Source organism: Pelmatolapia mariae, linkage group LG23 (genome assembly GCF_036321145.2).
Source record: "Pelmatolapia mariae isolate MD_Pm_ZW linkage group LG23, Pm_UMD_F_2, whole genome shotgun sequence".
In the NCBI taxonomy this organism is placed as follows: domain Eukaryota; kingdom Metazoa; phylum Chordata; class Actinopteri; order Cichliformes; family Cichlidae; genus Pelmatolapia; species Pelmatolapia mariae.
This window is the reverse complement of record NC_086246.1, coordinates 33,422,663-33,438,692: the sequence shown is the minus strand read 5'-3', so window position 1 is coordinate 33,438,692 and position 16,030 is coordinate 33,422,663. Positions and strand designations below refer to the sequence as shown.

At 39.4% G+C, this 16,030-nt stretch overlaps 1 protein-coding gene across 1 annotated transcript in view; it reads left to right on the top strand.

Moving 5' to 3' along the window:
- LOC134620425 (NACHT, LRR and PYD domains-containing protein 12-like) overlaps positions 1-8,775 on the top strand; it is a 28,510-nt gene extending 19,735 nt beyond the window's left edge. The window contains exons 9-12 of the mRNA XM_063466593.1: positions 4,453-4,626; positions 5,624-5,797; positions 7,570-7,616; positions 7,792-8,775. Coding sequence (XP_063322663.1) covers positions 4,453-4,626; positions 5,624-5,797; positions 7,570-7,616; positions 7,792-8,351 — 955 coding nt within the window. The 3' untranslated portion in view covers positions 8,352-8,775. The remainder of the gene's footprint in view (positions 1-4,452; positions 4,627-5,623; positions 5,798-7,569; positions 7,617-7,791) is intronic.
- Positions 8,776-16,030: the final 7,255 nt, after the last annotated feature.

Below are 16,030 nucleotides of genomic sequence, written 5' to 3'. Positions count from 1 at the left end.
TGTTATTATGAAACACTGCAGGCTGCCTGGAAGTGGCCATAAATGTATGTATACATATATCTATATGTATTGTAGGAATACAGCTGGAAAAAAGCTGAGGAAAAAAGAGTGTTGGGGAAAGCAATTATAAAGGGATGACTATTATGCCTAGTGGGAGGGGCAATGGGGTATTAAAGGAGGCCGTCAGGGCCTACCTGGGCATTCTGTGAGATGTTACAGTGAGGGTAAAATGCAGACTGGCTCAGCCGCTTGTGTTTTGTATATAGATTTGTTTGTTTTGTTTTGAATTAAGTCAGTTGTTTATTTTCTTTGTAAATAATCTTTTGTGCACCTGGGAGGCCGGCAGAAAAAACTATACACACTGAACGCTTCCTCACTACGCCTGCATTTGTTCAGGAGAAGTTTAGGAGAGGACCCCGCGACATATGGTGTCAGAAGTGGGATCGCAGCCCTATGCGCTTAACTGGGAGGCGTGTTTTCCTCTTCCGACTAGCCATCCCACCCCGCGACACCATCTGGAAAGTTTGGACATTAAATATCATTTTTTTGTTTTGTTTTTTTAGTGGGTGAGTGATGGTTAAGGTGCTCACTGTAATTGTGCAAACTCTCTTTAGTAAGTCTGTTTCAACTGGGTGGTTGTTGCCTTTCCATTGAAGCACCTGTTTATTGTTTTGCTTTGTTGTTTTAGTTTATTATGTTTGGTGGTTATCCTGGGTGGGGGTACGCTCCAGCATTTGGTAGGAGACTATATCTCTGGTCTGCTGCCTGCTCTCGAGTTTGCATTTAAAGTTGCCTCAAGCCTGGTACGCCACTGAAGACTAGGTAGGTAAAGTAAGGGTTTTGTTACTAGTATATTAGGTTGGGATGTGCTTAAAGTAAACCAGTGGCACCAAACTCTGCAGGAAATTGAGATTAGGTTGCGACCATTCATTAGTTATAGTCTTTTTATAGCTAAGGGAGTAGAGTCTGTAAACCATGTGTGTACATCTAGTATATCAGTGTTTATGGATGCCAAATGGGGGGAGGTGATTGTTTTATGCTGTGACCTTTAGTGTTGTGGAGACTGGCTACTTTAGTTCGATCACTTGTGAGTGTTGTTGACCAGATGAAGGCAATAACACTGCGGGGTGCTGAGCGGTCCTTGATATGATCATTTTGTGGACAAGCTCTCCATTTGTGGTTGGTCACTAGTATGCTTGCTTTACTGAATTTTGTGGATTAAAGTAATTTGTTGTGGTATAGGGCCAATTGTATGCGACCATTTGTGTGGTGGGGACAACAGATCACTTGGCTGTGAATATTCACTGCTACTTTCAGTTTGTTTGTAGCAGTTTGAGTAATCCTTTTGAGTTTGTGGCTGTTGTGGACCTTGTGTTCGTCACATGTTACTGTTTGTGTGTTCAGTGTGGCAACTTGAGATCCTCATCAGAATCAGAATCAGAAAGACTTTATTTATCCCCAAGGGGCAATTAAGAATGAAGAGGCATCCATGCTTAAAGATGTCAACTAAAGTAATGTGAGCATTTGATTTTGTGTGGTAAGACATCTGATGGTAAAATGCTCAAGTATGTGCTTTGGCTCAGGCTTGTATGCGAGGTTGCCTTTTACTTTAACTGGTCTATTAGAATATTATTTGTTGAATGTGAACACTGTGCTTCTCCTAGTTTTTCCTTTTCTTTCAGGTTTTGGAGATCAGGAACAAAACAATTCCAGAGGGTCTTGTTAATTCATTTAGGGGTCCTAAAGGAACCCTTTTGAGGGCAGGGGTGTTACGCCCCTCTGCAGCCACTAATCTGTTTGCAGTGGCAGTGCAAGAGTGTTCAGCTGTTGCTAACCGATCATACCTGGTGAGGTGTGGATAAAAGCATTCCTGAGGCAGGCTTTTGGGAAGGCACACCTTTGCCTTAGTGGTATCAGCTATTTCAGCCAGCTTACTATATTATTTAAAATAAAACCTCTTCTCTGTGAAATTTTGGTGTTAGTCTCCACATTTATGTTACGACTTTTGAGCTGGATCGTAAAAATAGAAAAATACGTTTTCCCAATGTGGCTGAAAACACTATTTAACATGTAGCCTTAGATGGTGAGCTCATTGTACACATAAAACAACATCTATAACCTGACTCAAACATTTACACAAATGTAAATGACAAAATGCAGTAGCAAAAAAATTAGACACACACAGCAGCAGGCTTCTCTTCATCCCCATTTAGCACAAGTTAAAGACACATGAATGGGGTGGTATAACTGATAAATAAGGCAGTTTACATTGCTAGTTTCCTCATTCAAAGGAATTAAAAAGCATTTTTGAATTTTGGAATTAAGAGTTAATATTTAGTGAAGCAAAATACACCAAATTGAAACTTATGATTCAGTATATGGAGTACCAGTGTGGATTCCATGCAACTCCCACCAACCCCCACGCATGCAACATGCTTACTAGTGGTGTCCCACTGATTAATGCCCCACGGCAACAGCAACACGTGGCACCTTAGTATTACAAAAAATTACATTAAAATAAAAATTATAAATAAAATAAATAAAATACAGTTTTTTAAAAAAAATTTCACTGCAACTCACTCAGTACATTAAATCTCAACTACAAAAACTGAATTGGTCCTAGCACTGAACCCTGTGGGATTTAATAATTAACTTAACTTTTGTGTGTGAAAAAAATTTTGAGCTAAAAGGAAGATTGGAGATTGGGTCAAGAGATAACTTTTTAAGTAATGGTTTAACTTCTGCCAGCTTGAAGGCCTGTGGTACATAGCCAATTATTAGAGATAGGTTGATCATATTTAAGATCGAAGCATTAATTCATGGTGGTAATTCTTTGAGCAGTTTTGTAGTAATGAGGTCTAAAAGACACGTTAAAGGTTTGGAGAAAGTAATTATTGAAGTTAACTCAGAAAGCTCAATTGGAGAGAAAGTTTGTAAATGAATATGGTACTGAAAGTAGATGTAGATAATGTTACATCTGTGACATAATTTGACTATTTTTTTCTCTAATGGTTAAAATTTTATTTGTAAAGAAGTTCATGAAGTCATTACTAGTTAACAATAAAGGAATGGTTGGCTCAGTAACTCATGTTCAGTTTCTATGCCATATGTTAAAACAAGATCTATAGTTTGATTAAAGTGGTGGGTGGGTTCTTTTACATTTTTGAAAGAAGCTAATTGAGTCTATTAACAGATTAAATGCCATGTTGAGGCTGTCATTTTTAGCATCTACATCGATGTTAAAATGACCCACAATAATTATTTTATCTGAGCTGAGCACTAAATCAGATAAAAAGTCTGAGAAATCAGACAGAAACTCTGTGTAAGGCCCAGGTGGACGATAGATGATAACAAATAAGACTGTTTTTTGAGTTTTGCAGCTGGGCTGGACAAGGCTAAGCATCAGGGTTTCAAATGAATTAAAAGTCTGTCTTGGTCTTTGGTTGACTGATAGGCTGGTGTGGAAAATTGCTGCCACACCGCCCCCTCAGCCTGTGCTTTGAGGTTTCTGATAATTAGAATGACTCGGGGGTGTTGATTCATGTAAACTAACATAATCACCCTGCTGTAACCAGGTTTCTGTAAGGGAGAGTAAATTGATTTGCTGATCAATTATTAACTCATATACTAACAGAGACTTGGAAGAGAGAGACCTAATGTCTAATAATCCACATTTCAGTGTTTTACTCTTTGGTGCAATTAGGGATCATATGTTGTTCTTTCTCTGCTATATTTTATGTTTAAATTATTTTCGGAAGCTGACACAGTCTCTAAGTTGATGGGGTTTTGGGGGGATAACAGGAGGAGAGAAGCTGTAGAGATGTGTGCAAGACTGCAGCTCTGGTTCCTCGTCCTAACTCTGGATAGTCACGTTTTGGGGGGTTTAATAAATGTTGTCAAATTTCTAAAGGAGAAAGCTGCTGAATCCAGTGTGGGATGGAAGCTGTCTCTCCTAACAAGACCAGGTTTTTGCCAGAAAGTTTCCCAAACATATATGGGCCACATTGTTTTTGGACACCACTCAGACAGCCAGCAATTTAAGGAAAACATTCAGCTAAACATGTCATTCCTGGTCTGATTGGAGAGAGGACCAGAGAAAACTACAGAAGTAGAAATATTTCTTTTTTATTTTTGTCTGCTGCTGAGTCTCGAGGAGTTCCATCCACTCCTGGATTCAAATCTCCATCATCAGCTCCATCCCCCTTACAATATACGATCTCACCATGCTTCATGTTCAGGAGCCTGGATGGACAGCAATCCTTTAAATGGATTATTGTGGGACATTGAGAGCTTAAGTAAAAGAAAACTCAGAAATGAATGACTGTGATTTAATGATTCATTAAATTTTATATTGTGAAACCCAGCTTTGTTCAGAGTAATAATGTTCTTTTTTGTTTGGTTGGTTGGTTTTGTTTGTCTCTTTTATAATATTTTTCATCCTTATTTTTTCAGACTGAATTACTGTGACTTGTCAGAGAGAAGCTGTGAAGCTCTGTCCACAGTTCTAAGTTCCCAGTCCTCTAGTCTGAGAGAGCTGGACCTGGGTAACAATGACCTGCATGATTCAGGAGTGAAACTGCTGTCTGCTGGATTAAAGAGTCCACACAGTGAACTGGAAACTCTGAGGTCAGGACTGAAACTTTTCCACTAACGTTAATTGAAAATGTGATTTTTATGTTATTGTATAAACAGCTAACCTTTATAGAACTGTCTACTGTTTTTTTTTTTAATTTAGCTTTGGCTGGATTATTAGGCTCAGATTTGCTATCTAAAAAAATTCATAGTAAATTTTTTTTCATGTTTTTCTTTTTGTTAAATTAAAATTTCATATACTTATCACAAAGCATTGTTAAGAACAACTGATCTCCACATTTAGATCTAAAATGAAAGAGATAGACATAGAAATGTCTTGATCTAAATATTTTCTTCTGGAGGTTATACTGATGTTGTTTGACTTTTTTCATTTGCAATGAAATATCCAGAATTTTAAAATTTTCTAATGTATTTATTTAATGTCAACTTCCCAAAGTGAACAAAAGATGACTACCTTTAAGACAAGCTTCAAAATGCGTTTTTTGATAAAGCTTATAGTTAAAGCTGGATCACATGATCCCGAACCTTCCCCTGCCATACACTCAGGCTGTTGATGGACTTCCCTTGATAATCTGAACATTTTTTCTCCACTCCTGTCTTTTCATTCCTGATGCTTTTATATGTCACTATTGCATGTCCTTAACTTTTGTCTTCTTTCTCCTTAGTTTGTGATTTGTTCTTTTGTCACTGTATTCAACTCTTCTCTGTGCCCCCCTACCCTGCAGTCATGGTAGATGTAGGTAGGTAGTCCTGGAGCTGTTTTTACCCTTTTGGTAAAAGGGAGTTCTTCCTTCCCACCATCACCACTGTTCACAGTGGATTGTCTGATAGCATGAGCTTTCTCTCTAATATTGTTGGGTGTTACCTTACACTCTTAAAAACCTTAAGATGACTGTTGTTGTCTGCTGGGAAATGTCACTTATAAATAAACTTAAATTAAATTGAATGGATGTAAATAGATAGATGTTATTTTATCTGAAAAACAGACAATTATTTATAACAGATGGATTGTTTCTTTGTGTGTCTGCAGTCTGTCAGGCTGTCTGATCACAGAGGAAGGCTGTACTTACCTGGTTTCAGCTCTGAGCCCAAACCCCTCCCATCTGAGAGAGTTGGACCTGAGCTACAATCATCCAGGTGAATCAGGGTTGAGGATATTGTCAGCTGGACTGAAGGATCCACACTGGAGACTGGACACTCTCAGGTATGGAGAGAATGACTGTAGAGAAAGAACTTCTCCAGGACATGCTGTATATGTCTCAGTATACTTAACAGTGCAGCTTAATCTCTGTATAGCGACACCTAGGATATATTTACCCAAGCTTAATACAAATACGGGAAGCAGAAGAAACTGTTAGCCTACCTTTAAAAAGAGAAAAAAATTATACCCAAAGATTAAAGCTTTATAATCAGAGTTGTGGTAGAAGCTAACAACTACATGGCTTGTTGTCTGTAAATTTAAAGTCTATCAGAAATGCATTTATGTATTTCTAGTGCTTTTCATAGACAATGTGCTTTGAAAGGCCAATACACATTATAAAATAATGAACTGAAAGCAATGAAAGAATAAATACATTTAGAGATAACCCCGGTGGAAGATAGAAAGGCAGGAAGAAAGTGACAAAAAGGAGCGTTTACTGGTCCAAATGCAAAACTCAAAAATTAGGAAACACAACGTCCATAAAACAGAAATCCAAAGCAGGCACAGGAAAAGAGGACAGTATATACACTGGAAACTTCCTGCAAACAAGAGGCAGGTGGGAGCAAAGCACAGGTACGGACAGTGAGAGAGTGTTTGGTTGGTTACAGAGGAGCTTATTGGATGTTTATCATGGTTACATGAGCTTAGAAAGCAGAGTCGTTGAATGGAGAGTTGTGTCACCGGAGGTTCAGAATGCGGGATCGTTACGTGGTTAATGCAGACTTCAGATAGTTCCTGAAGTGCTGATTGGAATATATGAACATAGAGAGACAGCGCTGTGTTTTTAGGTCATTACTAGTCAATAAATGTATTGATCTACAATTGTTTTTATACCATAGTGAAGTGTATGTAGTTAAAGCTTTGTATATATAAATCAAATATTCAAGGATCAGTATTACCTGCCTTCTTCACATATTTAAGTTTGTATTACCACAGTCAGAGATGCTGCTGTGTTTCATTTAATTATTTTTAACATTGTATCCTAACCAACAGCAGTCACACTTTAATATTTATTGTTCTAATTTGATGGAATAGAATAAATATTGTAACATGAATGATTTTATAATTACAAATTGTCTTCATTGAGTTGTCAGTAATGTGACAATTACTCAAACTGGAAGTAATTTTAATGACAAATGAATTTTCAGACTCTCAGAGGACAGAAGGAGACTGACAGGTGACTCTCAGTGATGTCAGCTGACAGCAGAACAATTCAGTGCACTAAGCGTGTTTGCTGAGGAAATACACTGGTCCCTTAATAGTTTCAAAATGAAATATTCAAAAACAAATATATGGTCCACTGTTTGTGTGACAGGCAGAAATTTCTCTGTGTGAATAAGGAGAAATCTGCTGTTAAATCAGACCATGAACAGGTTTCATGTGGAATTAAAACACACAAAAACAATACTGCAGTCATTTAGAGGTCAGAGGTCGAGTACAGTAACCAAGCTGACACCAAGAGGATAAAAACAACTGGTAGCAAAGGCAGGAAGGTGTCCTTTCCAGCTAAACAGAAGAGGAATATAAAGATAATGAAGGTTTGATCACAGTTAGAGTCAGTCATATTTCATTCAATATAGTGGTGCACTGACAGATCCAGGATCAGTCCAATTCATCAGCAGTTTGACGTTTCCACGTATGGATTGACATGTATTTGTGAAAATGTTGGACTGTTCCTTTATCAGTATCTAACAGTATGTGTATGAGAGTGATGTAATGTCCATGTGTGCATGCTGAAAGAGACTGTGCTGGTCTGACCCCCCTCCACCTTTCAGGGTGGAGCCTGCTGGAGTCCAATGGTTGAGACCAGGGCTGAGGAAGTGTAAGTGTGTTTTTAATGTGATTCATGAAAACAAAGAAACACACATTCAACCATCTTCAAACTATCACATCACTCATTCACATCTCTGATGTCAGGAGTCATCATCAAAGTGTCAATCAATGAACAGATGATGGATCAATAACTGCAGCTGGATTGTGTTTGTTCTCTCCATCAGATTCCTGTCAACTCACAATCGACACAAACACAGTGAACACAAACCTCAAACTGTCTGACAACAGGAAGGTAAAAAATGTGGTGAAGGTTCAGCCATATCCTGATCATCCAGACAGATTTGACGTTCATCCTCAGTTGCTGTGTAGAAATGGTCTGACTGGTCGCTGTTACTGGGAGGTCGAGTGGAGAGGAAGAGTTTATATATCAGTGAGTTACAGAAGAATCAGAAGGAAAGGAGACAGTTATGACTGTGTGTTTGGAAAAAATGATCAGTCCTGGAGTCTGATTTGTTATAAGGATGGTCCTCGGTATGTCAGGCACAATAACATACACACATGCATCTCCTCCTCCTCCTCCTCCTCCTCTGTCTCTAACAGAGTAGCAGTGTATGTGGACTGTCCTGCTGGCACTCTGTCCTTCTACAGAGTCTCCTCTGACACTCTGATCCACCTCCACACCTTCAACACCACATTCACTGAACCTATTTATCCTGGATTTGGACTCTGGACTACTTTAAAGGGATTAGAAATCCAGTATGGTGCCTCAGTGTGTCTGTGCTGAGTTGAGTGTAAAGAGTGTCCTCCTGTTAGAGAAACACTTTGACTGTTGAACAGATAGTTCAGTCTGTACATGTCTGTCTGTTTCACTCAGAAACACATTTTCAGATTCATGGATTCAATCAGTTGATGTTTTAAACTGTTCTAAATGAATGAAAGGAATTTGGTAATTGACATTACATTTGTATTGATGTATAATTTTTATAAGCTGTTTCATTGTTATGATTTCAGCTCTGAATTTTATAAAACTCTGCATCCAAAACAAAGAGAAATTGATGACAGATGTGTTTATGTTCACAAAGGAAAATTAGCCCCCAAAAAGACTTTTACACAACCTTCTGTATTTTGGAGCATAGATCGCTCAGTTTACAAAGTGATTTTTGATGTCAGTCTGTTTTTTGTGATGACACGCCAATAATTTCTATCATATTTTGCTGTTTCTATTTGAATGAGAGCTTTTTAAAAAGACCATTGTATGTCTCTTTTACAGCCATAGCAGAATAGAACCATTAAGTCTTGTCACTGTTTGTTTGTTTCACTTTATTAAAGACACACATGGGTCCTCAACCTCATTCCATCATTGTATACTACAATGAGTTTTTGTATATTGCCCTCTCTGTAGGTCTTGTACAAATGAGAAGTGTACATTGGAGTGCAGAAGGCTTTGAAGAGTCCAACCTTCACTGGAGCAGTGCCCATACCAAACTTACAGCTCAACATGTTATCTTGTGCATACACTAGGTGACATTGTCTATAAATGTCCATATCGTCAGACAAATAATCAGACATGTTGTGACCTAAATATTTAACCACAGTACACACTTTAAGAACAGAGCCTGATAGAGAGAGTTCAGGAATGACTGAATTCTGGCCCTCCTTATTTCTGGCAGTTTCTACAACTTCTACAACTATTCTTGGCTTTGTAATGAATATCAAATTCATATTGAGACCAAGCCTTTAATACTTGTTGAAGGCCAGCACTATATAGGGGGGGAGGTCACTAAATCATCTGCATACTTGAAATAGTTAATCATGGTACTGTAGGATTGGAAGGGTTTTTTGGTTGTTTTTTTTAAAAATTAATTTCAAACCTGTCACATTTATCTGGATGAAATAATGAGATTTAAGGAGTTAAATGCTAATGTGGATTAACTGGAATTAAAGCAGCAGTTTGTATTTTCATTTTGCAAAAATTGCAAATTATCTGTAGCCTTCAAATAGTAATACTAATAAATATAATGATATTTTTCTATAATAGTGAATGAAATCAGCTTTGCACAGGAGCTGAAGGAGAGCCCAAACTATTGTTCTTACAGTATAATACTCGTATGTGCTGTTTATGACCTGTACTGCAGCCAGACACCAGGGGGTAATAGAGATATTTTTGGCTTCCTTCTATGGGGGAACTGTTAGGTAATTCATGTTTTCTAGTAATTTCATGGTCACCATGGTGACTTGGGTGTTTTGAAGCCCACTTCAGACTAGTGTTTCCAAACGTGTGCTTCAGAAGCTCAGCACAGTGTGGAGTTTTACCAGGTTTAAGCCCTAATGGTAGTTGTCCCTTACAAGGGTCATGTGATTAGGCAGATGATCAATGATGGGTCAATGACCCTTGAAAGGGACAACTGCCACTAAGGCTTAAATCAGGGACTCTCCATCAATTGTTCTTTGAACTGAAGAAGCATCTCGGATGAAAGGTGAAATGTCTTCAAGAAGTCCAGTAGCTTTTCTTTCCAAGCCTTTTGTTTTTATATTACAGAGACTGATGGGTGTGCTCCATTCACTCACACTTTGCTGTAAATTCATTAAAATATCTCAATAAAAACATCCTCTCTGCTTTCACGGAGAAAATAGCTGTGACTCAGCTCTGATTCACTTTGGTTTTCAACAGAAATTTTTGTTTGCTGCGTGAAGTGGCTTCTTCCTCACAGTAACACGTTACTCTCCGGGCTGCCATAGGTTAAAAAAAAAAAGCCAGCATATTTATACTCTGAAAAGACACTGTGTTCCAGTGTTGAAACGCTGCAGGAAGAAGAACAACAGCGTAATGACAGATGTTTGTTTCAAAAAAACGGGAAAATTAGGAGAAATCTTAGGCAGCCTTCCAGCTGTTTGAGGAAAGATTTGGGGATTTCCGAGGTACACTTGAATGCAGCGTCGATCCTTTTCTCTGAAGTGTAGATATAGAGACCGCAGTGTTTTTGTCACAGGACCGTGGTTTGTGGACCCATCTTTTTGCGTTTCTTTCTTTCTCAGATTCATGAACTTTGTGTCGCATATAATCGTCTCAGTGTGAAGCTCCACCTGAAGGTAATGTTAGTAGTCTGTAATGTGTTTTTTTTTCCTGGCTAACATCAGCTGTGTGCAGCTTAGTTTCAACACAAACAGCAGAAATCTGCCGCTCTATATCACGGTAACGGACTCACAGCTGGACCGCCGAGGCCGAGCGCTAAACGCTCTTCCTCCTTAAGTGTTTGTGTCTGTACAACATAAGAAATAAAACTAGTTACAATTTTTTTCTATGTTGAAGCCTGGAATTCAGTATCCTATCATCATTTTATGGAAGTTTCAGTTGTTGGTTTAACTACATTAATAGTTTTAGTAATAACTATGCACTGAATTATTATTTTCATTTTCATGAAACAGTTGAAAGCAAGAGTCCAAATTCTTCTGATAATGCCATTCGTTGCTGTGACTTTGTATGTTATATTGGTATTTATATATTTTAACTAGTATCTGCAGTAGCTTGAAGAGATTAGCATAATGTTGTGGATGTTATTTTTCATCCATAACATTCTTACATTTTTATTATGGATAAAACAGCTGGAAACAACATGTTTTTGTAAACTGCCAGTGAAAAGAGAGAGCGAGGAGTGTGGAGAAAGAGGATTTTACAAGATCCGGAAGAACTAGGTGAGCAATGTTAAGTTGAAAACAATAAGTAACAATAACAATAAGCCAAAAAATAAATATTTACATGCATGCACAAGGCTTTGTGTGCGTTTCAGTAGCACACTTAAATTGGGGTACATCATACTTGATGTATAATGAGTATTTAAAATAGAGTTGAGTATTTAAAATAGAGGTGATGATATTTGAAAAATCTCTCCCCAGTTTGTTTCTTGCTCAGGTGTATGGAGTAGCAGACTGTTTTTCCAGTGTCTGTCCTGAACAATGCTACTTAAGTTTCTTGATGAGTTGGTGGACTGTCCTCATGTGGTTAAGAGGCTAAAGCAATACTGTGCATGCTTTTTCTATGATGTTTTTTAACTTTCTTTGGAAAATTCTGGCAAACGTGACGAGCCTTTGCCTCAGGTTAGGTTCACTCTAAAACAGGTGCATTCAACCAGACCTGTGAGTATCCATTCTGAATTATCCTTTGACACTACAATCAGCTTCAAAATCATGGCTTTTGAAAGTAGCACTGTAAAATGTACCTAACTGAACTGAGGTTTGCACAGTTATAAAGGACTGAATACATTTGCCTGCAAAATACTCAAAATGCATTTCGAAATATGCTTAAAAAAATTTTGAACCACAAAAAGCCCAGAAAAATGTAAATTCTAGAACCGCCTGTGTTTTACAGAGTTTGAAGAGTCAGCCTGAAAGTATTCAGCGATTACTTGTAAAGAAATAACAATGAAGGCCATTTTTAGTTTTCAGCACATGGTGGTTTTTGTGGCTCAGCATATAGGACATTTTGCAGATAAAGGTATCAGCTTTTTTGGAGCGACAGTTTGCAGCACTGACTCAAACCTTACCTTACTGTGGCACTTTCCAGATATCATGATCTGTTCCGGCATTTGCGGTTGATGGCTTGGCTGTTTGGATGGCTTGGCTGTGTGCTCCAGTATTTACAAAGTACTGGAGCACACAATAGTGCATGTACATGCACATCTTCAGTAGAGTTAAAGGCTTGTAATGTGTCAGGTTTAAATACTTCAGTTAACTGAGCACATAATCAAATGTTAGACTGATTTTACCACAGTGAAACGTTTCATTTCTGCCTCTCATCGCTGTCAAACATTACATGTGCTTAACATCTCCTTGGATCTGTTCTGTTCTCTTTTCCCCTTTATTTTACTGTGGAGTGGTTACTCTCTATTTCCATCTTACACACACACACACACACACACACACACACACACACACACACACACACACACACACAAACTGGACTGGCGGTCGAATAATGATATCCAAATACATTTTTAAAGATATTTCTATGCACTCTTTTATGTAACAGGCAAATATCTTTTTGTCTACAGATGATTGTCTGGAAAATGTTTTACAATAAAAGCATTGTTACAAAATGAACAGTTTTTTCCACGAAAATATTGAAGAGCTTTGAAATCGAAACAGTGTAATTCGGCATTTTTAACAGAACACAATCAGAAGAAAGGGTACAAATTCTACTCATCAAATAGAAGGATAGAGAAATGCGCAGTTACATCCCAGAGTGCGATGTAACACAAAAGAGGCAGTTTCTGTTCTTGGTTTTGTGTGGTAGCCAATGAAGCTGAAGGTAGCATCACCACTGTTAGCAGCAGATTCTCCCGAGCAGCTGGAAAAACAGGATGGCTGGGTGATGGTAGTGAAGTGTAGTCCTAAACAGAAGCTCTTCAGTATAGGTACAGGTTTCAAATCGTTTTTCCCCACTCAGCAACACACCTGCCAGGGAACAATCTCCGGTTATTGGCAATTTTGTTCTGAGACATGTGAAGCTAGAGTGGTGGCCAATGATAAATGTAAATTTGGTAAAATTAAAATTCACATCAGCAGTAATAGCTAAGTCAATTGGAGTTTGCCAAAATTAATATTTAATTGGTGTGTAACTTTGCCAAAACAATATCGGGCTCTGTAGTTTTTTTCTGGCCACCTCCTCAGTTGGATCAGGAGTGAGATGTTTAGCCGCATGTTCCTTCAATTGATAGTTGTACTACCATTAATCAATATTTCATTTTTAAATATGATAAACATATCTCTGTTAATGAGCTATGTGCTAAAGGCCTTCAAGGTGGCAATAGTTAAAGCCATCACTTGACCGAGCTGTCTTAACTAATTATAACTAACTTCCTTTTTAAAAAATTCTTTAAAGAGCTGTCATTAAACAGCTAACCAGTCATCTAGTATGGTTTATTTGAAGAGTTTCAGTCAGGTTTCAGAGCCCATCACTGCACAGAAACAGCTTTGGTGAAGGTTACAAATGATTTTCTTATGGCCTCTGACAGTGGACTCGTCTCTGTGCTTGTCCTGCTAGATCTCAGTGCAGCGTTCAATACTGTTGACCTTAACACTTTATTACAGTGATTAGAGCATGCTTTAGGTTTTACAGGTACTGTGCTTCAGTGGTTTGAATCATGTCTATCTAATAGGCTCAAATTTGTTCATGTAAATGGAGAGTTCTCTTCATACACGAAGATTTTTTCTTTCTTTCTTTTTTTTCTTTTTGCCTGTCCCGTTTGCATCTTTAGCCATCAGAATTGTTGTCTGAAGGCCAAGAAAGATGCCAAGTGGATTTACTTTACCAAGTGGATCATCATGGCCTTGCCATATTTGTCCATTTGATTGACCTTTATTATAATTATGTATTTATTTTATTTTATTTGATTTGATTTTCGGTTGTTACAGATGGGACAGACATGACTGGGGGACAGGACAGGGAGAAAGAATGAAAGAAAGAGAGGGAGAGAAAGAAAAATAGAGGGGAGAAGAGATGGTGAGAAAGGGGGGAAGAAAAAAAAAGAAAAACAAACAAAACACCTGGATCACCTGTATGGAGATTAAAAAAAAAAACAGAAGAGAAAACAAACAAAAAACAGCAACATAATAAATACAACACCATCACAATAAACTAGCTAACAGTAGATACTAAATATTAAATTTTATTGTGCAGTACGCAAAATCGACAGCGCACAATTTGCTTTGAGGTAGCAGCCAAGAAAGGTGTAGTTTGTGTCTGTGAACACCCGTGTGTACACCTGTGTGGATCAGCACGCTTGTATTCAAAAGGTTTCTCCATGTAACGATCTGCTAGGGAGTGTGGGGAGCCATAGCCCCGTCCCCCAGGGGATGAAGCAGGTATGGAGGAGATTCAGGCTCCAGACATCCAGAGGCCCTCAGAGCACAAGAGACCATGGAAGACCAACGGAGGGGCAACAGTGCCACCCTCCTGCGAAGAGCTGAGGAGAGCCCCAGATGAGGGGTCACCCAGCAGCCATGGAGCAGAGGCCAGAGGGGGTTGCAGTGACGTGCCCGCGGGCTCTGCCGGCAGTCAGCTGGGCCAGAGAGGACCAAGCCTCAGGCCCAGAGGCCAGAGGCATGAGGGCACCCCACCCCCCGGAAGGGGCCCAGCTGGCAGGCCCCGCCAATCGGCCACCAGGAGTGAGTCGGTACATACATGAGTGCCCAGCCCCAGACACCAACAACCACCAACACACCAACGTCTGAGGGCATCAGCCACCGGCAGGGAGTGTGGTGAGGGGAGATAGGCCTCCATACCTCGGAGAGCCTGAGATGTTCCCAGAGAGGTGGAGTCTAAGACCCAACCTGACATATAGACACAGACGAACAGGCGCACGCAGATACAAACGGGCATTCCCACCCCCATATACACAAACAAATACTCGGCACTCACCCGACGTGGAGACAGACACAAATAGACACTTTACACACATTCACACTCCCCAAACATACTCTATATCCCAGGTCCAGGTACCCCTGCCCCCAGAGGTACAAGCCGTACCTAGACCTAGGAGATGTAACCCTTCTCTCTGGAGTGGAGGCAAGCAGACCGCCTCCTTATCTGCAGTAGCAGGGAGGCCCCGCATCCCAGACCCCAATCTGACAGCCAGCACCTCCTCCCAGCCCCTTAGCCCCGACGGTTAACAGAACGGGGGTGAGTGAAGACCCCAAACCTCCCTCCGCCCGTTCATATGTAGTGTTGCTGCGTGCTGTTCTAAAGTGCATTTAAAACACAGGAGGGCATGGTGCTTCCTGCCAGAGAGCAGCACGGCTCCTCCCTTCATACACTGAGGTTAATTATGGAGTTCCACAGGGTTCAATGGAAGCCATCTGTTTGGACTGGTTAGGGGTGAGAGGATGGAGAAAAAAGCTTGAAAATATTTGTAAATTCAAACATTGTAAATATCTGAAAGATTAGAAATGGAAAGATAAAATGTATTAGGTATTTGATCAAATTAAAATTCACATCGGCAGTAGCCTGATAGTTAAGTCAATTGGAGTTAGCTAAAATTAATATTGAATTGGTGTATAACCTTCCCAAAACAATCTTGGACTCTCTTTTTTTTCCGGCCACCTCCCCAGTTGGATCAGGAGTGACATGTTTAGCTGCATAAATTCTATTAGGTATTAAGGTCACAGAAAGATGACCTGAGCAAGAAGAACAGTCTGAGGTTACTCTGTTTTATACTCCATTCTAGTCTGTGACATTAAGTGCACATAACAACAGCATAGCAACTACATTTCCTGTCATTTCCACTTCTCTGAGCTCACGTATGGGACAAATGCTAAACCACTAACTAACTAACCACTAAGAGAAACATGGCTGTAACCACAGGAAGTGCAGCATTTTGATGAAAGCACGCACCTCTTGTGTTGACACAGGCAAGTATGTGGAGATGGCTTTCCTCTTGTCTTTGTGGGTTTCGATTAGAGTGGTCT